Consider the following 27916-nt stretch of genomic DNA (forward strand, 5'->3'; position numbering starts at 1 on the left):
GGTTTCCCATAATGCAGGCATGTCCAAAGTCCATTTCAGGGGCCTAATCCGGCCTGCCGGTTGATTTAATCCGGCCCCCGTGGCAGTATATGTCCTTGGTCGGCCCTCGCGCATGTTCACTTCATCAAATTTGGCCCTCTTTTGAAAAAGTTTGGGCACCCCTGCCATAATGGGAAGATGGTTGCCCACTGGGAGAACAGGAGGCTGGACTAGGGGGGCATCACGTTGGCACCAGGACGCCGGACGCCACTCTGGCCACAGGAAGGCCACGCTCCGAAACACCGAGCAAGTGCTTTTGCCTTCCTGCATCAGGCCGGCAACCTGGCCCACAGAGGAGCCCAGGGGGCCTCATCCTGCCCCTCGCCTGGTCCCGCTCTGGCTGCTCAGCAGCTGGGCTCCTCCTCCCTTTCCGCGAAACCCTCCCACCCCTCGAGGCTGGCTGGCTGGCAAGGGGCCTCCGCTCTCTCCTGCTCCCCTTCCCTCCCCCTGCCGGAGGAACATCCGTCAGGGCTGGGCCCACGCTGCATGGTGCCCGCCTGGTAATTGGCTTCGCGGCCCCACCCGCTCCCCGGCGCCAGCCGTGCCGCTTTGCCGCCTTTGCTCTTTTCCGCGCTCGGCTGAGGCGCCCGCTTCTCTGCTGCAGGCTTGCAAGTTTTCAGCCCAGCTGTCAACGAAAAGGCTCGGCTAATTGGTGGCCGACAGACTCTTAATAAGGGCTGGGGGGGGGGGAGAGGCAGGGAGAGATTCACGCCCCCCCCCCTGCGTCACTTGACAAGGACTTGCCATGCTGCTGGCTGCAAGAAGGGGCTCTCCGGCAGAGGCGGGCAAGGGGCTACGGAGGGTCCGATTTCTCTCTGCTCCCCCCTAAAGAGCAAAAGACAAGGCACAGCAGCTACACCTGAGAGAGACCTTGCCAGGCTGGTCTGAGGGGCCCCAGAGAACCCTGACGCCCACCCCACTCGCCCCTAGTCCAGTCTGCGATGCCCCCCACCCACCCAGCCCTCTCCCAGGAGAAGCCAAGGGGTCCTTCTCCTGCTGCCCCACAGGAGAGGGCTCTGCTCTGCCCTCCACAGTTGCAGCCAGTGGATCCTCCTGCCCCATGGGACAGAAGAGGGCTCTTGAGTTCAAGTCCTGCTTGTGGGTTTCTTCCATAATGAGCTGCTGGCCTGATCCTGCAGCCTCTCTCCTTCTGTGTCCATGCGACGTGAGCGGCCAGCAAGGAGCGCCTGGTTCAAGGAGGCCCCCTCTACGGACACCCGCCATTCTGGGCGGACAGCTCCCAGGAGCCGGCAGGCAGAGGGGGGCTCAGGATGGCAGCAGGGGGCCCCGGCAGAGGATTCCCATTGCTTGTATTAGAGAATCATAGAATCCGAGGATTGTAGAGCTGGAAGGGACCCTGGAGATCATCCAGCCTGACCCCCTGCAATTCAGGAATGTCAGCTCAAGCATCCAGGACAGACGGCCATCCAGGCTTCACTTAAAAACCTCCAAGGCAGGGCAGTCGACCCCCTTCTGAGGGAGACGGCTATAATCTCCTTTCCCATGAAGCCATGGGAACAAGCTTGTTCCCTCTTTCATGGGGCAGCCTTTGAGATATTGGAAGATAGCTATCCTGTCTCCTCTCGGTCTCCTCTTCGCCAGGCTAAGAAGAGACTGAGTGGCCAACAGGTGGCATATAAATAAATGACCATGCAGTGGAACAGGTTTCCTGGCGCTGGACTGCACCACACGCCCACACCCCAAGCAAGCTAGACCCACAGCTCGGGGCCTCCTCTGGCACAGCCGCCGGCCTCCCCAGCTGGCCTGCCCCAGCCAGCAAAGGGGGCAGCCTCTGCAAAGGGGACCTTTGCTCCTCAGCCTCCCAAGAGCGGCAGAATTCGCCCTCGGCTCTCCGAGGGACCTGCAGCACAGCTGGTGGCTGGAGCCACGGAACAGCCTGCCCCTGGGCAGCAGGGAGGTGTGGCCCAAAGGGGCTCCCTGCCACCCTGGGAAGCGGGTGGAAGACCCCCTGACACCCTGGCCAGGCGGAGCTGCCCCTCCCTCCACATTCCTTGTCCCATCTCCCCCCACCCCCCACCACGGAAGAAGTCCAGTGAGCGTAGCCCCATTGCCCAGCAGTCCTGAAAGGGCACCGAAAGGGGATCCGCCCTCTCTCTCGCCCCCCCAGCCCTTTCCAGGCACTGCCTTGCTGCTCTCCCCATCGCTCCTCGGCCCCCTTCTCTCCTGCCCCCCCCCCACTCACCGAGCCTCGGCCGCCAGCAGCTCGTCGTAGTGCGAGGACCGCTGGTCATCGTCCTGTCGGTAGCGGATGACGGAGGCCAGGCCCTTGCTGACCAAGGCTTCGGCGATGTTGCTGCAAGAGAAAGAGGAGGAAAAGGTGTGAGTGGCGGGAGCTGGAATCACAGAATTGGAGGGGACACCCAGCAGCCATCTATCCCAACCCGTTGCAAGGCAGGAATGACAGATCAAGAATCCATGACAGACGGACACCCCACCTCTGATTAAAAACCTCCGCCTTCTTTGAATGACGGCCATTTCACTGTTCGTCATAATGTTTAGTCTTTACAATTTGGACCCACTGGTACAGGATCTCCCCTCTGGAGCGGGAGAAACCCCCTCGGCCCGAACCCAATCTCTACCATGCCAGCTGATTCATCCTGCAGAGACCAGGCCTGGCCACCCCTCCCTCCCTCCCTCCCTGCGAGGTGGGCCTTGGGGTGCTGAGCTTACGGAGGGGATCTGGGCTCTGTAGCCATTCTTGAGCTCCTATACCAACGATTTAGGAAATTTCACCACGTTGAAATCATCATCATCATCATCTTTTATTTGTATCCCGCCCTCCCCGGCCGAGACTGGGCTCAGGGCGGCTAACATCAAACACATAACATTGGTATAAAATCAAACAATAATTAAATTACCTCTTAAAAAAAAAAGTCGGGATCAAACTAAGCCAAGTCTTACTGCCTCTGCATTTTTTTCTAAATGCTGAATGGAATAACACATGAATCTGACTTTTGGTGAATTAGTAAACTTTTTTTTTAAACTTGCCAAATGCATAATGTTTTTCTATCTGAGGGAAGAGGGGAACTTTTGAAGGAACTCAAGTGATGTATTTTAAAGGTCTAACAGCCTCTATTTCCATCCCTGCCTGCTGTGGGAGTGAGTTCCGTAGTTTAACTATGAGCTGCATGAAGAAGGACTTCCTTTCATCCGTGTCACCATTCTCCTAGAAGCAGGGGGACCCCAAGGGGGGGGGAAGGAGACCTGTTGCTGAAAGACCCCAGGATTTCTGTTCACTCTGCAGAGCCCCCCCGCCGGCATCCCCTGCATGCAGGACAGGGAGGGGGGAAGCAGAGGGTCCTGGGGATTCCCTCTTTTTTTGCTGCTGTTTCCCCCTTGGGAGGTGGGGTGCAGAAAAATCCTCACCTGCTCATTTTAATTTATGTATTCCCCCCCACACTAAAATTTATACACTGTGTGATTATTATTTTAAAAACAAAGCAGTTTACAAAACGATAAAGCAATAAAATTACTATGAAAAAAGTTACAACCAAGCACGGGGAAAGTTACAAGACTGAAACAGGTTTAAACTCCCATCAACTTTGCATGCATCTGGGTCAGGAATGCTTTGCAGAGGACGGGAAAGGCATTTGCCTCATATCAAGAGGCAGGGAGTTCCACAGGGCAGGCACTTGCCAGGCTGACAGATGGATTTCCTTTGAACTATTTGAAAAGCAATTGTAACCAACAAAGTATGCTAGTAGGACTACAATAAGTTTTGTAAGGAGGAATGTATGAAGTGCTACAAAGTAGATAAAGAACAAAGATATTGGTTATGAGTTTTAAATGTACCAGGGAAAATAAGAAATGTATACTAAGAGATTAGATTGGAAAATTTTCAGACAGGGCTGGCTGATGGAAGTCAAAAAAATTGAATAAGATATAAAAATATGTTGAATTACTGTTGAAAACGGCATGTTAAAAAAACTAATAAAAATTTATATATATAAAAGAAAGATGGATTTCCTACACTGAACGGGGATTAGCTGGCAGTGCCAGTCCTGCCAAGCGCAGCGGCCAAGCAGGCGCATGTGGAGCAAGGCGATTTATTTCCCTCCACGTGGGGATGGCTTCAAAGCGAAGAATGCCAACTGCTCCAGTGCGTTTGAAGCCAGCGGCCAGGCATCAGGCTTGGGGGGCTCCCAGAGACGTGGGCACCCCTCCTGGGAGGCGCAGGCAGGGCTTGGCACTGTGGGCTCAGCTGCCAAACTCCCACAGCAAGGGCCTCAACCCTCCGGCTCCTCTGCCGGGAGCCTCTCTGCCTCTGCTGAGACTGGCACGAGTCCAGCGCCCGCCACATCCCAGCGCATGAAGGAGGCCCTCACGGCCGGCCTGGAGCTGCTGCTGCTGCCGCCGCCTCAAGGGGGTGGGCGGGCAAGAGAAGAGCCAGAAATAGGCCGGGCAGAGATGGGGGAGACGAGCGGGGAAGATCTGCAAAGGAGGAATCGGCTGCCAAGCGAAGCGGCAGCTGCAGAGGCACCGCGCGAAATGCCAGGCAGCCAGGAATAAGCCACCGCTGCCGCACCTCCTATTTCAGGAAGGCAGTTGCCGGGCACCCGCGGCACGAGGAGCCCACCTTCCCTGGCAGCTGCCTCCCACCCGGCGCGGAAGAATCACGAGCGGCTCCAAGGACGTGAACGGGGTGCCCTCCCCCCACAAGGCAGCTGCAAGCAGCAGCCCCCCAGAGAGGAAAGGAAGCGCCCCCAAGGCTGCTCTGCTTTGGGAAGCTGCGCCCCCTCTCTCCTTGCCTCCTGCTGCCCCACCCAAAGCTTGTGGGGAGCTGGGAGGAGGCCAGGGGGGCTCGGGGCTTCTCCCCGGGATAAAAAGCTGCCAGTGCCCTGTTTGCACGAGGGCAAGGAGCGCTGAGGCTCCGCTCTGTGCGGGCAGCTCGGGTGCCCCCCCGCTGAAGTTTGGCACCTCTCGCATTGAGGTTGTTGGTTGGTGTTTGTGTAGACGCTCAGAGCCAAAGCTTGGAGGCGAAGAGGGGGAGAAGGGCAGCCGTGGGGGGGAACGAGGCAGCGCATGCTGGCAAGGGATCCCCATTCAGCATCTGAGCCCCGCAGGCAGCATCCGGAAGCAGCGAGGCACATCCCTGGCAGGCAGCCATCTCTCCATGGAAGCCATGCCAGCCAGGGGAGCCACCAGGGGCTCTGCGCCTGCGAAAGGGGCTACGCTGCGCCAAGGCCAGCCGGGCACAAGCGCCACGGAGGCAGAGGAGCCTCCTGCGTCCAATTACCAGGTGCAGGGCAACCTGCCTGCCCAGGAAGGGAGGGCCCAGCGCCCTCGGGGTGGGGACACCTCCAAGCAAGCCTATCTCAGCTACAGAGCAGGAGCAGAGGCGCAGTTTGGGGGCTGCAAAGAGCACTGCCTGCGGGTACCAGGGCACGGAGGAGGGTGAGGAGAGGAGAAAGCGCTTCTCACCACTTTCTAATCTCACAGGGAGGAATGCCACCCAGTTTTACTCAAGAGAAGACCTATTCCTGGAATCACAGAATGGTGGAGCTGGAAGGGACCCTGAGGAGCCCAGGCACCCCCAAACTCGGCCCTCCAGATGTTTTGGGACTATGATTCCCATCAGCCTTGACCACTGGTCCTGTTAGCTAGGGATGATGGGAATTGTAGTCCCAAAACAGCTGGAGGGTCAAGTTTGGGGGGCCCCGATCTAGCCCAGCCCCCTAAGCTAGCCACGTCCATTAATTTCAGTGGGTCTGCTCTGTGCAAAACTGAGCTCAAATGCCACCTGGGGGGGGTCCAACCCTCCTGGGGGCTCTGCTTGGCCCTCAGAACTCTCCCCTCGCACCACCCACCCCGCCCTGCATCCCGTCCTCATATGACCTCTTGCTTTCGGGCAGAGAGGCTTACATGACGCTCTGCAGGAACACTCCTGCTGCCCAGAGGCAAAAATGGATGCTCATGGCCCCGCCCTTTTCTGCCTCTGGCCCCGCCTCCCCTGCCCCCCTGCATCTGGCAGGCTCTTCCCCAGAGGCAGCCGCATCTTTGCCAGATGCAAGCCAAGCGAGGCATCTAATAGGAAGAGATTTGCAGAAGAGGAGCAGCAAGGGGGCGGTCTGGAGCGGCTGCCTGGGTGGGGGGAGGCAAGGAGCACAGCCAAGGCAACACCCAGGTGCTTGCAGGCTTGCCTTCCTGCCTTCTTCATGCAGCAGTTAACCTATGGAACTCCCTCCCACAGGAGGCAATGATGGCCGCCAACTGGGATGGCTTTAGAAGAGGACTGGGCAGAGTCCTGGAAGAGGCCAGTAGCCAGAGCGGCTCTGCTCTGCCCTCCACAAACAGCAGAAACTATATTTCTGAATGCTGGTTTTTATTTATTTCATAAAATTTACACACAGCTCGATTGTTTTAGAAAACCCTCAAAGGGTTTTACACAAAGATAAAACCGTAAAACTGAGGGGGGTAGAATCGCAACCCTACTTTAAAACAGACCAACGTTAAAATACTGAAAGAGACTCAGAATACTTTCTAAGCAACTGGGTAAAGGTAAAGGGACCCCTGACCATTAGGTCCAGTCGTGGCCGACTCTGGGGTTGCGGCGCTCATCTCGCTTTACTGGCCGAGGGATCCGGCGTGCAGCTTCCAGGTCATGTGGCCAGCAGGACTAAGCCGCTTCTGGAGAACCAGAGCAGCGCACGGAAACGCCATTTACCTTCCCGCTGGAGCGGTACCTATTTATCTACTTGCACTTTGACATGCTTTCGAACTGCTAGGTTGGCAGGAGCAGGAACCGAGCAACGGGAGCTCACCCTGTGGTGGGGATTCGAACTGCTGACCTTCTGATCGGCAAGCCCTAGGCTCTGTGGTTTAACCCTCAGCGCCACCCGCATCCCCCAAGCAACTGGGTAGGCTAGTCTAAATGTTTCCATCAGCTGCCGGAAAGAGTGCAGCAAAGGCTCCTGCTTGATCTCAACTGATTCCTCGGTTTCTGGAAGCGCCAGGAGGAAAGAGGGATCCTGTGCTCAAACGCAGCAGACTTTGGCTGTTCCCATCTTCCTTCCTCCCACAGATGCGCCTGACTCCTCCCCGCATCTCAGCAAAAAAAGGACAGTGCTTGGAGGGGGGATCTGCCCAAAGAGCAGCTGGGGCTCCAAATCCCTTGGCAGAGACTGGCACCTTCCCTCTGCACCCCTCTGCCCAGGAAGCGGCCAGCTCCCTCTGGCACCAAGAGAGAACAGAGGCAGAGCTGCCCCTTCAAGACGCAGAGGGCAAGGGGACCCTGGTCTCTGCCCACCTCCATTCCCATGACGATCACTCTGCCCCAATTTGCCACTGCCAGACCGGCATGGGAGGAGCTGCGACCACATTGCATGGCTCCCACGCCCCGGGAACTGCGGGCATCAGGGTGGCGAGGGACCCAGAAAGGCCTTCCACGCTCAGCACCGCAGAGACGTCCTGCAACTCCCATCTTGAGGAGTGGCAGGGGGCTCTTGGGGGTCCCTTGCAGATCTGCGATGCCCTGACTTTGTGATCTGGCATCAACCTTGAGGGGCACACAGGGGCAGGACACTGCCAGGACTCTCAGGCCCCCTCTGCTCTCTGCAAACAGCTGTGCCCACCCCTCCCTCGGAAGCCCCCCTTGCACCACCTACCAATCGGCCGATCTGACCTTTCGCAGCTGAGGTTGGGGGTGGCAGTCGGAGGGAGAGCAGAGCGGGGGGAAGGAGACACAAATGCAACACCCCCCCCCCCGAGGGACTCTTGCCACAACCAGCATGTCGAATGTACATGCAATGGTTGGCTCCATCATTTGTCGTGGTCGGAGGGCAGCAAGCGCCTGGCCCCACGGTGCCAAGATTAATGGCAGAATCATCACGCATGGCGTATCCAAGGCCTCTGCGGCCCCACAAGCTGTCAGGGGGCTGGGGAGGGGGAGGCGGGTCCTAGTGGAGGGAAGCAGAGAGGCTGCAGCCACGGATGCCGCCCAGAACGGCCTGCTTGGGGGTCTCTGGGGGTCTCCAAGCCTTCCTTGCCATCCCATGAAAGGGGATTCTAGAACCGTAGAATTGGAAAAGACCCCGAAGGGGCAAAGCAGGGATCTCCACGAAAGCCCCCGAGCTCTGCTGAAAAAGCTCCCAGGAAGGAGAGTCCATCACACTCAGAAGAAGTCCGCTCCACTGCCAAACAGCTCTCACTGTCCTTCATCGTGTTTAGTCAGAAGCCTCTTTCTTCCCGTTTTAACCCAATCCAAAGTGTTGGTACTGACAGCCTCAGCCCTGCATCCCAAAAGGAGCGTCTCCACCCGTATCGTTCTGCCCGGACACGGAGGTCCAGCTCCGAGGGCCTTCTGACGGTTCCCTCCTTGCGAGAAGCGAGGCCGCAGAGAACCAGGCAGAGGGCCTTCTTGGTGTTGGCACCCGCCCTGTGGAACACCCTCCCATCAGATGTTAAGGAGATGAGCAATTACAGCGGTACCTTGGTTCCCGAAAGGTTTAGTTGTCGGACAAATAGGCCCCCGAACGCCACAAACCCAGAAGTAAGGGTTCCGGTTTACAAAGGTTTTCCGGAAGCTGAACATCCGACGTGGCTTTCACGGCTTCCGATTGAGTGCTGGAAGCTCCTGCAGCCACTCGGAAGCCTCGTCTTGGTCTTCAAACAGTTTTGGGAGTCAAACAGACTCCCAGAACTGATTAAATTCAAGAACCAAGGTACCACTGTATATATCATCTGAAGGCAGCCCTGTGCCAGGAAGCTTTTTAACGTATGATGTTTTATTGTGTTTTTATATATGTTGTTTTTTTTTTTTTGTAATATTTTTTATTAAACAGCTTTTATATTAACACAAACAAAACATACAAAAACAAACCACACACGTTAACAGAACAAAAAACAAGTACCATTTCATGTCCTAATTTCTTAGACCTTACTTCCTCGACTTCCTCTTGCTTCCCGTTTCTGTATTCCAAGTTCTTACAATTATTCAGCGAATCTTCCCTTATTTTATTATAGATTTATGTTAATCGTCCTTATTCTCTCTGTCTTAACCATTACTAATAGTAACCATTTATTTTAAGCCCAACATCATTCTAACTGTCATTAATTTTATAGTATTTCTTTAAATAATCCTTAAACTTCTTCCACTCCTCTTCCGCCGCTTCTCTTCCCTGGTCTCGGATTCTGCTCGTCATTTCTGCCAAACCCATGTAGTCCATCACCTTCATCTGCCATTCTTCCAGTGTGGGTAGATCCTGTGTCTTCCAGTACTTTGCAATAAGTATTCTAGCTGCTGTTGTAGCATACATAAAGAAAGTTATATCCGTCTTTAACACCCCCTGGCCGACGATACCCAAGAGAAAGGCCTCTGGTTTCTTTGGGAACGTATATTTAAATACCTTTTTAAGTTCATTATAGATCATTTCCCAGAATGCCTTAATCTTCGGGCACGTCCACCAGAGGTGAAAGAATGTACCTTCCTTTTCTTTACATTTCCAACATTTATTATCAGGCAAATGGTAGATCTTTGCAAGCTTGACTGGGGTTATGTACCACCTATAAATCATTTTCATTATGTTTTCTCTTAAGGCGTTACACGCCGTAAACTTCAACCCGGTGGTCCACAACTTTTCCCAATCAGCGAACATAATGTTATGACCGATGTCCTGAGCCCATTTAATCATACTTGATTTTACCGTTTCATCTTGTGTATTCCATTTCAGCAGCAGGTCATACATTTTTGACAAATTCTTAGTACTAGAATCTAAGAGTTCAGTCTCTAATTTTGATTTTTCCACCTGGAAGCCTATTTTACTGTCTAATTTAAACACTTCATTTATTTGATGATAATGTAACCAGTCTCTCACCTTCCCTTTTATTTTTTCAAAACTCTGCAATCTCAATTTGTCCCCTTCTTTTTCCAAAATTTCCCAATATCTTGGCCATTTCGACTCCATATTTAGCTTTTTAACTGCCTTGGCTTCCATTGGTGATAGCCATCTTGGAGTCTTATTTTCCAGCAGGTCCTTATATCTAACCCAGACATTTAATAGTGCTTTTCTGACAATATGATTTTTGAAACTTTTATGCGCTTTAACCTTGTCATACCACAAATATGCATGCCACCCAAAAATATTGTTAAATCCTTCCAAATCCAAAATGTCCGTGTTTTCAAGAAGCAGCCATTCTTTTAGCCAGCAGAAAGCTGCCGCTTCATAGTACAATTTAAAGTCTGGCAGGGCAAACCCCCCTCTTTCCTTTGAATCCGTTAATATCTTGAATTTTATTCTGGGCTTCTTGCCCTGCCAGACAAATTTAGATATATCTTTCTGCCACTTCTTGAAACAATCCATTTTGTCCATAATTTGTAATGCTTGAAACAAAAACAACATTCTTGGCAATACATTCATCTTTATAACTGCAATTCGACCTAACAAGGAAAGCTTCAGATTTGACCAAATCTCCAGATCTTTTTTCACTTCTGTCCAAGTTTTTTCATAGTTATCTTTGAATAAATTCACATTTTTAGCTGTCATGTTCACACCCAAATATTTCACTTTTTTAACCACAGTCAACCCCGTCTCATTCTGAAACCTTTCTTTTTCAGTCTGTGTTAATTTTTTCTCCAATACCTTAGTCTTTGACTTATTCAATTTAAATCCTGCCAATTGACCAAACTCTTGAATTATTTCCAAAACTCTTTTTGTGCTAGCTTCTGGCTCTTGCAATGTGAGTACTAGGTCATCTGCAAATGCTCTCAGTTTATATTGTTTAGCTCCGACCTGAATCCCTTTAACCAACTGGTCCCTCCTGATCATATTAAGCAAAACCTCGAGGACCGATATAAAGAGTAATGGGGAGATAGGGCACCCCTGTCGTGTCCCTTTTTCAATCTTAAACTCTTCTGTTACCACATTATTTACAATTAGTTTAGCTTTCTGTTCAGAATATATTGCACCTATACCATTTTCGAACCCTTGGCCTACCCCCATCCCCCGGAGGTTCTTCAACATGAAACTCCAAGAAATATTGTCAAAGGCTTTCTCGGCGTCCACAAATATCAAAACAGCCTTAGTGTTTATATTCACTTCCAACTTCTCCAAAATGTCAATTATATTCCTTACATTGTCCGACAAATGCCTTTTCGGGAGAAAGCCCGCCTGGTCTCCATGAATCTCCTCCATCAAAACTCTTTTCAGTCTCTTTGCTAAAACATCAGCAAAGATTTTGTAATCCACATTTAGTAAGGAGATGGGTCGGTAGTTCTTAAGTTGGGTCTTTTCAGTCTCTGTCTTTGGTATAAGTGTAATGTAGGCCTCTCTCCACGTATCGGGTGCCCTTCTCCCCTCCATAATCTCATTGCAGACTTCCTTCAGAGGTTGTATAAGCCCTTCCTTCAAAACTTTATAGTATTCGGAAGTCAATCCATCCGGTCCCGGTGATTTGCCCAACGCCATGTTTTGAATGGCATCTTCTATTTCCTGTGCTGATATCTCCTGGTTCAAAATTGTCTTACTTTCCTGGGAGATCTTTTTCAGCCCATTTTTCTCGAGGAATTGTTGTATGTCTTTATCTTTCTGCAGCCCTTGTGTGTACAATTGTCTAAAGTAGCTCTGGAAACAGTTCCTAATTTCCACTGGGTTGCATATGTTCTTTCCATCCACTTCTAAATTTGTTACCGTGTTGAGTTTTTGTCTCTTCTTTATTTGCCAAGCCAATAACTTGCCACATTTATCTGCCGATTCGAAGGTCTTTTGCCTCATTTGTTTAATTTTCCATTCTATTTCTTGATTCATCAGTTCCATGTATTGTGTTTGATACAATTTGATTTCTCTTAAAATCTCTTGTGATTTTGGCTTCAATCTTAGTTTCCTTTCCCCTTCTTTTATCTTTTCCAAGATTTTCTCTTTCCTCTCATTTTGCTTTCTTTTCTTTATTGAATTTTGTTGTATCAAAAACCCTCTCATCACGGCTTTGCTTGCGTCCCATACTATTCTTTTTTCTACTTTAGTCCTTAAGTTGGTTTCAAAATAATCTTTCAAAGTTTTTTGGGCCTTCTTACAAATCTCCTCGTCTCTAAATAAGGTGTCATTCATTCTCCATCTGAAGGAACCAGTTGTTGTTTGCTTCATCACCATCTTGACTGCGTTGTGGTCGGAGAAGGTTTTTGGGCAGATTTCCACTTTCTTTATATTCGACGCCATACTGCTAGACACCCAAATTTGGTCAATCCGTGTCCATGTCATTTTGGCTTCAGAAAAGAAGGTTCCCTCTCTTTCTAATGGGTGTTTTGTTCTCCAGATATCAATCAAGTCCATATTGTCAGTCATTTCAAAGAAAGTTTTTGGTAGTCTTCCGTCTTTTGTGACTACCTGTCTTTGTGCTTTGTCCATATTTGTTGAAACTACTCCATTCATGTCTCCCATCATAATCAGTTTGTAATCCATATAGTCCATTAAAATCTCATGCAACTTCTTAAAAAATTCTGCTTTCCCTTCATTTGGTGCATATATCCCCACTATCAAAAATTTTTCTCCTTGAAATTGAATTTCAATTGCCAGAAATCTTCCTTGATCATCTTTAAAGATTTGTTTTGGCTGCAAATTTTCCTTTGCGTAGATCACCACTCCTCTTTTTTTAACTTTATCTGAAGATATAAATTCTTGTCCCAATCTCTTGTTTATTAACAATTTTCTATGTGTTCTTGTCACGTGGGTCTCTTGTAAACAAATCAAGTCCAATTGGTCTTTCTTTAAAGCATGAAATATATTTTTCCTTTTTCGGGGGTGTTTTTATATATGTTGGAAGCTGCCCAGGAACACAATTTCACGCCCATTTCCAGGGGCATTTGCAAACGCCGCCCAGCTGTTTCCCCCTGGCCTTTGCAAAGCCAAAGCCTCCGTCGGGGTCCAGGGCAGGCTAGCCGAAGATCAAGGATGGGAGCTTGGGACAAAGGTTGCGATCCACAATTCCCTCCTCGCGGAATCCCAAGGCGAGCCCACCCTCACCCACCCAGCCGCTCGAAAGGCCCGGCAGCAGCTCTGGCATTTGGGGGGGGGGGCGAAGGGGCCGGCACAGGTGACTCTCTCAGGCAAGACCCACATGAAAGAATGGGGCTGGGTGAGTGCGGATGAAAGCTGGAGAGGGAATCTTGTTAAGCTGTGAAAGAGCAGCGTTGCCTCTCAAAGGGAAGCTGAGCGAGAAGCAGCCGCAGAGAGCTCTCTGCTCTCCCACAAACGCGGAACGCAGACCCCAATTTCCTCCGGAAAATCGAGCCGGGAGGCTTTCAAAGGCAGCCTCTCTCCCCGGCTGCGCAGAATCCTCTGCCTCAAGAGCGCTTTTGACAGATCAGACGCCGGGCGAATGCCCCGCAGGCAGCAAGAGGCAGGCAGTTCATGGGGCATCCTGGCACGGAAAGCTCTGGGGCAGGGACGGACAGGACCAAACCCCACAGGGCAGGAGGGCAGGCCCAGCCTCCATCTCCGAAGCTCAGCAGGGCTTGGCCAAAGGGAAACTGCCTTCCACATTGCTCCACCTGGCTCAGTGCTGCCTACACGGGCTGGCAGCAGCGGCAGCTCTACAGGGTTTCAGACAGAGTCTCTCTCGCACTCCGACCCGGAGAAGCCGCTGGGGACTGAAGCAGGCGCCCTCAAAGGCGGGGCTCGGCCCCTGAGCTCTGGTCTTGAGCACAGACGAGCCCCTCTCTGCCCGGGGGCCCCCAAGGTCTTCTGCCTCTTGTCCATGAGTCCTGAGCTATAGCGCCAGCCGTGAGAAAGGGAGAAGAGGGGCTCCACTTGCCCAGGGAAGCAGCAGCAGGGGAACCTGGTTGGCCGGGAAAGGCCTCCTCACCTGTCACTGGGGGGGGGGCAGAGAAAGCGCTCAATGGATGAGTCAACAGGAGTCACAGAATCCCGGAACTGCAGAGCTGGAAGGGACCCTGAGGGGCATCTAGTCCAGCCCCCTGCAGCGTAGGACTCTTTTGCCCAAGGCGAGGCTCGAACCCATGACCCCAATAGGAAGGATCTCCTGCTTGACCAACTGAGCTGTCCCAGAAGGTGAAGTTGCAAGAAGGGAGATTCCGACTAAGCATTCGGACAAACATTCTGACGGTGAGAGCCGTTTGGCAGTGGAAGAGACAGCGGACTCTCCTTCCTTGGGGGCATTTAAGCAGAAGCTGGATGGCCATCAGTCATGGATTCGTGAGCAGTGCTTCCTGCATTGCAGAGGGTTGGGATGGATGACCCTTGGGGGTCCCTTCTAATTCTATGACGCCTCAGCATCCACGGCCAGCTGCTGGCCGCCACAAGTGGCCTTCTCCCCCCTGGGGCCCCTGAGTGGCCCCCTGAGAAGACCTTGTGGGGCTGGGTGGGCCACCCAGGGCCCTTCTGGCGTCCTTCACAGGCCCTCCCCCCTGTACCCAGTGCCAAATTTACTTATAAGCTAAACCAAGCTATAACTTAGGGCCCCACTCTAATAATAATAATAGCCAGAGTGGTGCATGCTCTGGTTATCTCCCGCTTGGACTACTGCAATGCGCTCTACGTGGGGCTACCTTTGAAGGTGACCCGGAAACTGCAACTAATCCAGAATGCAGCAGCTAGACTGGTGACTGGGAGCGGCCGCCGAGAGCACATAACACCGGTCCTGAAAAACCTACATTGGCTCCCAGTACGTTTCCAAGCACAATTCAAAGTGTTGGTGCTGACCTTTAAAGCCCTAAACGGCCTCGGTCCAGTATTTCTGAAGAAGCATCTCCACCCCCATCGTTCTGCCCGGACACTGAGGTCCAGCTCCGAGGGCCTTCTGGCGGTTCCCTCACTGCGAGAGGCCAAGTTACAGGGAACCAGGCAGAGGGCCTTCTCGGTGGTGGCACCCGCCCTGTGGAACGCCCTTCCAGCAGATGTCAAAGCGATAAACAACTACCTGACATTCAGAAGACATCTGAAGGCAGCCCTGTTCAGGGAAGTTTTTAATATGTGACATTTTAGTGTATTTTTCATCTTTGTTGGAAGCCGCCCAGAGTGGCTGGGGAAACCCAGCCAGATGGGCGGGGTACAAATAATAAATTAATAATAATAATAATAATAATAATAATAATAATAATAATAATAATAATTTATTTATACCCCGCCCATCTGGCTGAGTTTCCCCACTCTGGGCAGCTCCCAATCGAGTGTTAAAAACAACACAGCATTAAATATTAAAAACTTCTCTCAACAGGGCTGCCTTCAGATGTCTTTTAAAGAGAAGATAGCTGCTTATTTCCTTCACATCTGAAGAGCGTTCCTCAGGGCGGGCGCCACCACTGAGAAGGCCCTCTGTCTGGTTCCCTGTAACCTCACTTCTCGCAATGAGGGAACCGCCAGAAGGCCCTCGGAGCTGGACCTCATGGGGGCCCCCCAAAAAATATACTTCTTCTTAATTGTATTTCAATTCAACAATTACTTTGATATAATACGTATTTTGTGACGTGCAAATGGCTTGAGATACCTATTAGGTCCATAAATGACCATATAGCACATATTCAACACAAAAAGCAGCAACAATTTGTTGTTGACAAAGGACAGCTGGACATAGAAAGGGCCCCATTACCTTCAGTAGCTTAAAGAAGTAGTGTTTGGATTTGATATCCCGCTTTATCACTACCCGAAGGAGTCTCAAAGCGGCTAACATTCTCCTTTCCCTTCCTCCACATCAAACCTAAATCCGGCCCTGCCCATACCCCATACTCACATGCCGCCAATGGTGACAGTGGCGCAGGTGCGCTCCGAGAAGGCGGGGGCCGTGTCCGTGGCGCTGCTGGCCGGCCGGATGTAGTCCACCGTGACGTTGACCTGGAAGGAGAGACAGGCAGAGGTGAAGGAGCAGCAGGGCAGAGGCTCAAGGAGGGGAGACCTCGTGGCAGAGAGCAAGCAGGCACCTGTTGCAACGGACAGGCAGAAATGTGCCCGTCTGCCCGGAGAAAGCCATCCCAGCTCAGTACCAGCTGGGCAGTTCCGCTGCTTCTGGGGCAACCGTGGACTGGGATGGGCAGGGCCAGGGAGCTGGGCAGGAGGTGGGCACCGCAGGGCTGACTCCACTTGCCAAGCCAAAGAAGCAAGAAAGAAAGGGCCAGGGAGCTTGGCAGGAAGCAAACCGTGAGAACAGGTCCCAAAAATATGAGCTTAGTTATTTCGCAAATAAAGTTGAGAAAAGACGGTATAGATGAAGTATAATATGTAGCGGCAAAAAATAGCTACGGGAAAACCATGGACAGGTGGGAGGGAAGTCAATTATCTTAGCAGAATGCACACTGGAAAATGTTTAATTCAACTTTTTTTCTGAAAATTGATAAATAGAATCTTAAAAAAATGTGTGAGGTTTGTTTGGGGTGAGGCTGCAGGAGGGATCTGAAAACCTCCCCACCAGAATGGCACATCAATTTGATGGACTACACCGAAGTGGCAAAACTAACTGGGCAGCTCAGGAATCAAGAAGAAAAGAATTTTTTAAAAAGAACAGGAAATGTTTATAATGTATATACAAAATCACTGTAAACAGGTTAAAGCAATAGCAGGATTTTAAACACACTTGTAATGTAGCAGAAAGTATAGATAATCTGGGAAAATGAAAAAAATTAAGAGGTATTGATATGCCGTTGAAATAGAATCAATAGGATGGGGGGAAGTCAGGAGATTCAGAGTAATCTCGGTAATTAGATCTGGAAATGATTTTGTTGTATGTTTATATTTTGGACAATCAAATAAAGAATTGTTTCACACACACAGAAAAACCTCCCCACCTTTTAATCTGCAATCCATCGCATGGAAGAGCAAGCAGGGACTCCCTCGCCCTGCAAGGACGGAGCGGAGAGGAAGCATCCAGACCCATCTCCTCCCCCCGCTGCCTCCCTGCAAGCCTGCTCACTCCTCTGCCTTAAGGCTGGGGGGGGGGAGAGAGGCCCCTTGAGCCCCCAGGCAGGCAGAGCAAGAGCAGAGGGCAGCCCAGGGCGAGCCTTGCCCCTGGCGGACACTTCCCTGCCTGCCGCCAGCAAGGAGGGCTTTGCTGCTGCGAAGGGAGCATCTGACGCGCCAGCAGGAGGCCCATCAAGGCAGCACATGCTGCAGCAGCGAGAGCCTGCCAGGTTGTGCACAGACAAGGCGCGCGGAGGCTCAGGCAGGCAGGCAGGAGAAGGCGGGCGCTGGCCCAGGAGCGGGCAAGAAGCACCAGCGCCCAGGAGGAGGAGGAGGAGCGGCAGGCCCAGAGGCAGAAACGCCCGAGGCTTCCCGCTTCCGCTTGATGGGTCGCAAGAGCATCTGAATGCAAGAAAAGCTTGCTGGATCGGGCCCAAGGCCTGATCAGATGCCTCAATGGCCACGGAGGCAGGGCAGAGCTCGGTGGTGCCATTTGGGGAAACGGGTGCAACTGCACCAAGCGGCGGGTCCGTGAGCAGCCCATCCCGTGCGCCCGGATTCTGCTTAGCCCACCAGCTGCCCTGGGCGGCACAGAAACATCTGAGGCTAAATGGCTGAGAGAGGATTCCTCCACCCTCCCGTCCTCTGAGGAACACGCGGACGTTCAGGGCAGGCAGGGATGAAGCCAAGGCTGCGCTCAGAAGCGTTTGCAGGAGTGTGAAATATTCACCAAAAGGTGGTTTTGCTGCATTACCCGAACTTACTGGAACAGACAGTGGGTCAGTATCAAAGGAGGACCCCCTTTCACCACCAGCGCAACCATGCATGGTCAATGTGAGCAGGGAGGGTGCGGGCAGGAGCTCTCCCCCAGGAACACCCTGCCTGCCCCTTTCAAGACTATCAGAACCTGCAAGAGCTTTGTGGTCCCCCCCTTTTTTCCAGAAAGACACATCTGGAGGATTAGTCAAACAAAGAGCTCGACACACACATGCGCTAACTCTTTGGGAAATGGTGCGATGCAGCCAAGTGCAGCCGCTCGGCTTCTCTGTGCAGATCAGGAGCAGTTCTTGGCGCATTTCATGCAAATGATCTGCATCTCGCCTCTTGACAGAAGCATCTGAAGCGGCTACATGCACAAGTTAACGGCTCGGCAACAGATACCAGCCCTGAAAGCGTCAGAGACGAACTCAATCACTGACCCATTCATGGAAAGGCCACTAAAACGCCCAGAATAAACTGACGGAGCTTCAGGAGGAACGGCCCGAGAGTTAAGTGCTGGTTGAATAGGCAGAGGGGTCAAGCCTTGCAAATGAGGGGCAAGGGGGGCAGGAGGCCGCCTTCCCTGGGAGCCCCCCTCCTCCCCAACACAGGACCTCCGCAGCCAGCGAGCCGCTCAGAGGGGTGGGACCCAGGCCGCCAAGAGCCCCCCTTGATGCCTCCTGAAAGCACCCCATTCTCCCACCCTATCAGAATTCCCTCCTTCCCATTGCTTATAGCAGGCTTCCTCGACCTCGGCCCTCCAGATGTTTTTGGCCTACCATGATCCCTAGCTAGCAGGACCAGTGGTCAGGGATGATGGGACTTGCAGTCTCAAAACATCTGGAGGGCTGAGTTTGAGGAAGCCTGGCTTATAGAATCAGAGAGCCGGAAGGGACCCTCAAGGTTCATCTAGCCTAAACCCCCCCCCCCCGCCCGCAATGCAGGAATCTCAGCTGAAGCATCCATGACAGAGGGCCAGCCAAGCTCTGCTTAAAAGCCACAAAGGAATGAGAACCCACCACCTCCTGAGGAAGCCCATTCCGCTGCCAAACAACTCTAGCTGTCGGAAGGTTCTTCCCGCAGTCTCCAGAAAGGGGGGGGGGTTTCTCCTCTGAAGCCCTGCCCAGTCAATGTAGACAGCACTGAGTTTGATTGACCAACTGGCTGTATCACAGGTTCTGAGGTTTCTCTTATTGCTCCTGGTTTTCAAAAGTGCTCCTCCCCCTCACTACCCTTTCCATATAGTTTCAGAAGAACTGGAAGGGGCAGAATTTACACTTGCCCAGGTAGACTGAGGGTACAGCATGGGTGATTCCTCTTCTGAAGGGATGCGCGTGGCGCTGTGGTCTAAACCACTGAGCCTCTTGGGCTTGCCGATCAGAAGGTCGGCAGTTCAAATCCCCGTGATGGGATGAGCTCCCGTTGCTCTGTCCCAGCTCCTGCCAACCTAGCAGTTCGAAAGCATGCCAGAGCATGTAGATAAATAGGTACCACTGTGGCAGGAAGGAGAACAGCATTTCTGTGTGCTCTGGCTTCCATCACGGAGTCCCGTTGCACCAGAAGCAGTTTAGTCCTGCTGGCCACACTGTCTGCCGACAAACCTTGCCTCCCTCGGCCCGAAAGCGAGATGAACGCCGCAACCCCAGAGTCGCCTTTGACTGGACTTTACCGTCCAGGGGTCCTTTACCTTTTTTTACATCTTCTTCTAAACTCTTTTCCCTGGTTGCATGGCTTGGGGGGGGGCTGTATCCCACAGCTGCCAGAGAACAAACTGGCAGTCTTAGCCGAACTGCAGTAAGAAAGGGAGAGAGGAGCCAGGAGGTCTTTGTTCAAGACACTTTCTCCAGGAAAGACCCCCAACGGGGAGACCGGCCATAGCAGTTTCAAGGCTGTCGTGTGCAGGGTGAGATCTCAAAGAGGGGTCGCCCATGTGAGCCCCCATCGCACATCATGTCTGCAGGCACCTTTGTAACGCGGAGCTGGTCTGCCAAAGGGCCTGGTGCCCGAAGCCAGCTCCCCGCAGAGCACTCGTTCTTCCGGTAGAATTCAACTAACGTCTAATGAAATCGCTTGGAAGCGTCGTGTGCAAACGCACTTTCCGTGTTGGGGGGGCAGAGAAGCCACCTCACAAGGTGGTGCTCACGGGAAGGAAAGAACTTGGCCCTGCGCACAAAGCGCCCACAAGCCGCTGTGGCCTCGGGGCTCGAGGGGCTTGGAAGCGGCCACTCCAGGCAGGTGGGTCACAGGTGCTTGCAAGCAAACAAGGACTCTTCAAGCGAATGCTGGGAGGTGGAGAGTTTCAAGAGCAACTCATGCGCTGCCAAGAGGAACACCGGCTACTGATGCATCATCACATGCATACATGCATGCACACACACAGTGCCTCTCTCTCTCTCTCAGTGCCTTCCGGGTTCATCCCTCCAGCTCCACAGGCCCCCTGCCACCGCCGAGGGGAGGCAGAGACTGGCAGCCTTCAAGCCCATCAAGGCCACAAGAGCGCCTTTAAAGCCTTTTCAAAGTGTCTGGTCTCTTACAAGCCCTGCTTTGCGATGAACATAACAATGCAAAAAGGTGATGCCGACTCAAGCGGATCTCTCTCTCTCTCTCTCTCTCTCTCTCTCTCTCTCTCTCTCTCATGCACGGCAACCTCATCATATTCCGCTAGCTGCGCAGAAAGGAGCTTCTGCCAGGAGAAAGCCAATTAAGGGTAAGGGGTTAAAGCAATTCCTGGCATGGGAACTATTGCCATGGCAAGCGGGCAGGGGAAAGAGACAGCCCTAATTCCACAAGGCAGGTTTGGGAATCAAAATGGCCATGGGGCCACCCAGCTCCTCAGCAAGGACTCTTCACCTCCCCGAGAGTGGGAAAGAGAAGGAGGTCTGGTGGCATCTCCACTCAACTCCCCAGCTGAGGCTCACCTTCCAGGAGCAAGCACCAGCCAAGAGGGGCCAGGTCACCAAACCCATCAGAAGATCTGGGTGGAAGAGGCATGTGGCCCCTCCAGTCCAGAATTGTGTTCTCACACTGGCCAGCCAGATTCCCCAAAGGGAAACAAGCAGGATTCGAACACAAGAACAACACTCTTCCCTCCTGCAGTTTCCAGAAACTGGGGTACAGAAACGTTGCTGCCTAAGGTAAGGTAAAGGTAAAGGACCCCTGGACGGTTAAATCCAGTCAAAGGCGACTATGGGGTTGTGATGCTCATCTCGCTTTCAGGCCAAGGGAGCCGGTGTTTGTCCACAGACAGCTTTCCGGGTCATGTGGCCAGCAGAACTAAACTGCTTCTGGAGCAACGGGACACTGTGATGGAAGCCAGAGCGCACAGAAATGCTGTTTTCCTTCCCGCCACAGCGGTACCTATTTATCTACTTGCGCTGGTGTGCTTTTGAACTGCTAAGTTGGCAGGAGCGGGGACAGAGCAACGGGAGCTCACCCCTTCGTGGGTATTCAAACAGCCGGCCTTCTCATCGGCAAGCCCAAGAGGCTCGGTGGTTTAGACCACGCGCCACCTGCATCCCTGTTGCTGCCAAAGCGCTCCTCTCACTGGGCACCTTCTTCCACATGTGGTGGAAGTGGCCATTAGGCATGGGGTTCCCAAGACGTCTCAGCACCAGCCCGGCTTGCCCAGTTCCTTCCCAAAGACATGCTTGAGGGAGGAGGCAAGGCCAAGGAAAAACAGACCTCCACACCTGCCCCCCCACCCCCATTGCTGCAGGCCCCCTGCAGCAGGACACAGCCGTACCCTATCCCTTATCAAAAACTTTCAATTAGAGGTTGCACCAAGCACATTACAAAAGAAATCAATAAAACACTAAAATCCCGTGACAACAGTAACTGAATACGAGAATAAGACCCGCAGGTTCCTTGATAAGACGCTTGATCCCTGAGGAAGGAACTGAGGCTAAAAGCAAGACAAGCCACGGGACCCCACCCAAAGAGATTTGAAATCTAGGGAGGGGTGCAGGGCTGGGTTCTCGGCTCAATGCTCACTCCCCTAACCACCATGCAAAACCAGCGCACAGTCTCCACTGCCTTTTCAACTACCCCCGTCTCTGGCTACCAATCTGCCCTCCGGCCCGTGCCCAAGTGACTGTGATTGAGAAAAAGGATGTGAATAATTGCATGTATTGCGCTGGGGGGGGGGGGATAACCTTTTTTACACACAGAATGTCCTCTTTCCTTCCCTGAGAGGAGAAGGCTTCCCTCAGCTCTGTCTGTGAAATGGCATTTCCATTTTGGATGGTCTTCCTCGCCAAGCCCAAGCGTTCCCTCCCACCCCAATAACGCATTGGCAAATTCTCTTAACTTCCACTCCTTTGAAAGAGCTGAGCGACGTTCAGGAAACAGAGGGAAAACAGCATGAAATTTGCATAATTTAGCCTTAATTTCCATTGCGAGACTCATTATCCATCTTTCTCGGTGCAGAACGTAGCCAGCTTCCTCCAAGGAGCTCCTGAAGAAGAAGAAGAGGCAGGCAGCTCTCCCCGCAGACCCAACATTTCAGAAACAGCAAACAATCGCTGAATTGGGGCCTCTGACTCTCTCACACCCCCATTTGCAGGCTCTCCCCTGCACCCTCCGCTGGGAGAAGAGGTGCAAAGAACTCGTTCTGCTTCTCCATAATCTCCTTATCCTCCTTTACAACTCCTTTGACTCTTGTGTCATCCAAGGAGCCAACCACCTCCTTAGACCGTTTCCTGAGACAAATGTATTTCAAGAACGTTTCACTGGTGGTCCTCATGCTCTCAGCAATGTGTTTCTCAAGATGTTTCTTTTAAGCATCCTTTACAGTCTTCTTGCCTTCTCTCCCCACCTGTGTTTGTGTTCCCTTTGTTCTCTTTCTTTGGCAAAGACCTCCTTTTTTCCCAGAAGGAAGCCTTTTTGCCTCTAATTCCTTCCCTGACTATGCGCATTAACACGCGGGCATCCCCTGGGCCTCCATGGTTACTTTCCAGATCTGTGCTATACACTCCAGCGGAGTCTCTAATACTGTCTTTTTAAAGAACTCCCAAGCATTTGGGACCGATTTCCCCTCCTCTCGACTTTGCCTTTCGGCTTCCTCTTCACCAGCCGCCTCATTTGGGGAAGTTGCCTCCTCCAAAATCAAGTGTGACGATGTCGGGTTTCCTGGGCAATTGGCCATTGAAACATTTATTTAATTTAATGGCACAATGGTCATGGCTCCCAAACGGCTCGACAACACTTACATCTCGCACCAGGCCACCCATCCAAATTAATTCAGGGTCGCTGTCTCCGGTCGGTCCCACGACCAACTGCTACGCAGCTGTCATTGAGGGAATCCAGAAATTTTAGCTCTTTGACCCCATAATCTCACCCATACCCTGAGACGCCCCAAGCTGTGCCTGCCTATTTAAAAAAATAAATTTATTTATTTGGTTTTTCAGATTAAAAATTTACAGTCACATATCCAACATAGACACAAGATTCCAAAGAATGTTCCTCCCCACCCCTGTTTGTGGGTCCTGCTGTTAATCATTTCCTCCTGCATCTTTTATAATAATCCAAATCCATTGTGTCCAAAATTCACCACTAAACTACCAGTGTTATTCCAAGCTGTGCCTGTCTAGCTGACCCTGGAATTGGCAGCATTTCGGAGTATGCCACCTTGGAACTCCTGGCTTTCTGTCTCCTTCCCCACCAACCCAAATCTGCCCCCCAGGACTGAATGTGTAGAGCCACGAAAGCAGCTGCTCTCCAACGCCGGCAGGAGAAAACATCCGAGGGACAGATGGGCCCATCGAGAGGCAGCTCACCCGACTGCGTACCTGCTCAGACCCCAGGCGTCAAATCCATCCTGAGTGTTCACAGAATGCCCCCCGCCCCCAGAACATCCCTGGGCACACAGCCCAGAAGCTGGGAGAGGTTTCTCCTGAGCAAACGTTTCCCGGAAGGGCACGATCTGGGGACGTGGGAAGAGCAGGGGGGCACAGAGCTCAGGCGCCCAGCAGGACAATCCACACGAGGGTCTCGGCTGCCACTCTGGCCGCTGCAAACCTAGTAAATATTTCAAGGAGGGAAACTTTCTGCAAGCAAAGCCCCGGGACCCCCGAGAGGCAAAGTGCTTGCAGCCCCCATCCCCTTTCCTTCTCTTTTTTAAAAATTTAATCATTTTTTGGATACAAACAACAACCGCAAAAGACAGAAACCTTTCTTCCGAGACCCGGTGCTTCCTTACGATTCCGGGGTGCTGCCATTTCCCACTGCCATAAAAAATGGAATGCATTCATAAAAATTCTAATGACCTGTTAAGAATCGCATACTTCTGGGATTAACAGCATCACTTACACACCTGCAGGTCAGATTGTATTATGGTTTCAAGCACCTTTCCCAAGGGCCCGTGGAACGCTCTGCCACCAGATCACAAGCAGATATACAACTAAACAACTTTCCAACAACATCTGAGGGCAGCCCTGTGTCGGGAACTTTGGTTGACGCTTTGCTGTGTTTTTATTAGAATGGCAGCTGCCAGACTGGCTGGGGCGACTCGGTCAGATGGCCAGGGTATAAGATATATTATTATATTACATTATTATTTTCTTTCACTTTATTTGCCCACTGAAAATGTTCCGTGAAATATAAATAAATAAAAATTTGCACCTTAGTTGGATCTCCTTTAACCATAAACGGCTTTCTGGGGGTTATTGTCCTAGAAGGCAACTCCTAAATAACAAATGAAGGCCTGGCCTAGGAGCTGATGTATTGCATTTATACCTCACGTTTTTCCTCCCAAGGAGTTCAGGGCAGGGTACATGGTTCTTGTCCCCCTCCTTGTTTAATCCCCACAGCAACCCTGTGAGGTAGGTCAGACAGAGAGAAAGGGACTGGCCCCAAGGCCCTGCCCGGGGAGCTTCACCACTGAGTGAGGATTCAAACCCGGGTCTCTGCCAGGTCCTAGTCTGGCACGCTAACCACTACACCACATGACCCCTACCACCCACCCACCCCCCAGGGCCAGGCAGTTGCTGCCCTGCCCAGGGGAGGGACCCAGAAGTGCCTCCCCGATCAGAACGGACTGGCAGGAATCCACAGCGTCCACACAGATGAAGAGGGGCGGATTTTCCCAAAGAGAGGGGGAGAGCAGAATCAGAGGAAGAAGGCGCTCTCATTATTAAGTTACGAGAGCAACGGCGCATCGCCTTGCCAACTGTCAGTAAGTTTGCAGACTGTCAGTAACAAACAGAAAATTGCCTGTCAGTAAAAACAAAAACTGTGGGCGCACAGACACACACAAAACGGAAATTGTGCCCAGCCAGGAGAGCTATTCTAGGGAGATGGCAGAAGGTGCTTGCTTCACAGAACCAGAGGATCGTAGAGCGGGAAGGGACACCCGGGGTCATCTAGTCCAACCCCCTGCAAGGCAGGAATCTCAGCTACAGCAGCCATGGCAGAAGGCCGCCCAACCACCTCCCCGAGGAGACCATCCTACCCTGAAATGGCTCTTAGCGCCAGAAAGTTATCCAGGGTGTTCAGCTGGAATCTCCTTTCTTACAACCTGAAGCCATGGGTTCGAGTCCTCCCCCCCCCCCCCCCGGAGCAGGAGAAAACAAGATGGAGCAAGAACGTTTTCCCCCCACTCCAGAGGGTAGAAGTCCAATGGATGCAATGGATTCAAATGACAAAGGGAGGAGATTCTGATGTGCATGCTCTAGGTATCTCCCACTGGGACTACTGCAATGCACTCTATGTGGGGCTACCTTTGAAGGTGACCTGGCAACCACAATTACTGTATTTTTCACCCTATAAGATGCACTTTTTCCCCTCCAAAAATGAAGGGGAAATGTGTGTGCGTCTTATGGGGCGAATGCAGGCTCCTTGGCTTCAGCGATAGCAACGCGAAGCCTCCAAAGCCTGCTTTGCGTTGCTTCGGCTGAAGCCAGGAGAGTCTGCTCTTTGAGGCTGGCGGTGGGGGAAAGCTGTGCCTCCTCCATTGCCAGCCCCAGAGGATGGGGGGCAGTAGGAAGGCGCGCAACACCTTCCTGCTACTCTCCGACCCGGCTTTGAGGCTGGCGGTGGGGAAAGCAGCACTTCCCCCATCGCCAGCCCCAGAGAATGGGGGGCAGCGGGAAAGCGTGCGACGCCTTCCCGCTACTCTCCAACCCTCTTGTGGGCTTTTGCGGGAGATGGGGGAATTCACCCACCTCCCACAAAAGCAGGCAAAAGCCGTGCGCTCTTTAAAGGGGCTCCGCGGCTTCTGCTGGCTTTTCTAGGAGGTGGGGGAATTCCCCCACCTCGTAGAAAAGCCCGTAGGAGCCGTGCAGCCTTTAAAGAGCGTGCTGCTCTTGGGGGCTTTTCCCCGAGGAGGGAGAAGGGACTGACTGGCCGTTTCAGTCCCTTTTCTCTCCTGGTCAAAAAGCCCGTAGGAGTCGCGCACGGCTCCTGTGGGCTTTTGCGGGAGGTGGGGGAATTCCTCCACCTCCCGCAAAAGCAGGGAGAAGGTCTTGGAGTAGCGCACAGGCTGCGTGCAGCCTGTCCGCTGCTCCCAGAGCTGCGGGGGGGGGGGGAATCATATTTTCCCCCTTGATTTCCCCCCCTGAAAACTAGGTGCGTCCTATGGGCCGGTGCGTCCAATAGGGCGAAAAATACGGTAATCCAGAATGCGGCAGCTAGACTGGTGACTGGGAGCGGCCGCTGAGACCACATAACACCGGTCCTGAAAGACCTACATTGGCTCCCAGTACGTTTCCAAGCACAATTCAAAGGGTTTGGGCTGACCCTGAAAGCCCTAAACGGCCTCGGTCCACTATATCTGAAGGAGCGTCTCCACCCCCATCGTCCAACCCAGACACTGAGGTTCAGCTCCAAGGGTCTTCTGGCAGTTCCCTCCTTGCGAGAAGTGAGGTTACAGGGAACCAGAGGGCCTTCTCAGTGGTGGCACCTGCCCTGTGGAACGCCCTCCCATCAGATGTCAAGGTAATAAACCACTATCTTATTTTTAAAAGACATCTGAAGGCAGCCCTGTTTAGGGAAGCTTTTAATGTTTTTTTTAAAGAAATGTTTGATGCATTACTGTATTTAATATTTTTTTGGAATGGCAGGGGATGCCAAGCCAGATGGGCGGGGTATAAATAATATATGATGATGAAATGACCTTCTGATGGTGAGAACCATTTAACAGTGGAACAGACCACCTTGGGCGGACTCTCCTTCACTGGAGGTTTTTGAGCAGCGGTTGGGTGGCCACCTGCCAGGAATTCCTTACCTGACATTCCTGCATTGCTGGGGGTTGGGATGGATGACCTTTGGGGAGCCTTCCAATTCTATAATACCATAAACTCTGTAATTGTATAAGGGCTTGTAACTAGGATCCCCAATTGTCTGCACCCCAGCAGAGCCTGGCAGGGTCACACAGCCTACTGGCCACGGGCACGTCCTTTTCCTTGACCCTGCCACGGGGCCAATCATTGGGAGAGAAAGCCAGGCATGAAAGGACCCCCTCCCTTTCCTCCCCCCTGTGCTGAATGGTTTTTCCTGAAGGAATGCCGTGCAGAGACCCAAATCAGGCACCAGTTTGGGGTCCTGGCTAAGGAGGCTCCCTTTATGAAGCAGCCGCTGAAGTCCTCGAGGGGAGGGGGCCGTGCCAGGCTGCAGGAGGGGCTGCTGAGGGATGGGCACCACCCAGGCTGCTTGTTCCTAGGCAGCCCCATCCCAGCCCCCTCACCCTGCGCTGCCAACGTGCAGAAAACGTGCCACGCAGGCCCCAGATCCTCTCCTGACCCCGGGAGTTGCAGGTGCTCATTAGTCGGCGAGTCACGTCCCCGGCAAGCGGCAGAAGGACGGCTCTCTGCCCCACGCCGGGCCGCCGCTCGCCTGCCCACCCCCAGCCCGGCCCCTGGGCTCCCCTCCTCGCCACGGCCTGGAGGGTCCCAGAGGCTGTGCTTTATGGACCAGCAGCAACAGCGGCCAAGAGCGTCGGAGGAAACAAATGAGCCCTGTTCAGAGGCCGCCCGGCGCTCCATAAAACCAACGCTCCATAAAACGCCACGCTGCTGTGACGGAAGGGCAGGCGGAGCATCCAGCGCACTCCCCCCGCCTCCAGGGCCCGGCGGGGGCTTCCGATCTGTTTGACGGCAGCAGAGGCAGATAACCAAGTTGCCTCCCCGTGATGGCTTTCATTTGGGGGTGCGCTCGGGGGCCGGCCAGGAATGGCTCCCCACGGCCCAGTGGAGCCAACGGGGAAGGGCTGCTCCCCTCTTCTCCCTGCACCCAGCGAGGAAGGAAAAGCTCCCCCAAAGAGGCAG

At 52.6% G+C, this 27916-nt stretch overlaps 2 protein-coding genes across 2 annotated transcripts in view; both read right to left on the reverse strand.

Moving 5' to 3' along the window:
* PPP6R2 (protein phosphatase 6 regulatory subunit 2) overlaps positions 1-27916 on the reverse strand; it is a 1004265-nt gene that overhangs the window by 323108 nt on the left and 653241 nt on the right. The gene's annotated exons all lie outside the window — the stretch shown is intronic.
* Positions 1-27916, reverse strand: part of SND1 (staphylococcal nuclease and tudor domain containing 1) — a 234629-nt gene that overhangs the window by 107175 nt on the left and 99538 nt on the right. Inside the window, exons 12-13 of the mRNA XM_083572639.1 lie at positions 15739-15839; positions 2243-2353 (exon numbers count right to left, since the gene is read on the reverse strand). Of these exons, the coding sequence (XP_083428765.1) occupies positions 2243-2353; positions 15739-15839 (212 nt within the window). The remainder of the gene's footprint in view (positions 1-2242; positions 2354-15738; positions 15840-27916) is intronic.

The sequence above is a fragment of the Podarcis filfolensis genome (genome assembly GCF_964270895.1).
Source record: "Podarcis filfolensis genome assembly, chromosome: 10".
Classification (NCBI taxonomy): Eukaryota; Metazoa; Chordata; class Lepidosauria; order Squamata; family Lacertidae; genus Podarcis; species Podarcis filfolensis.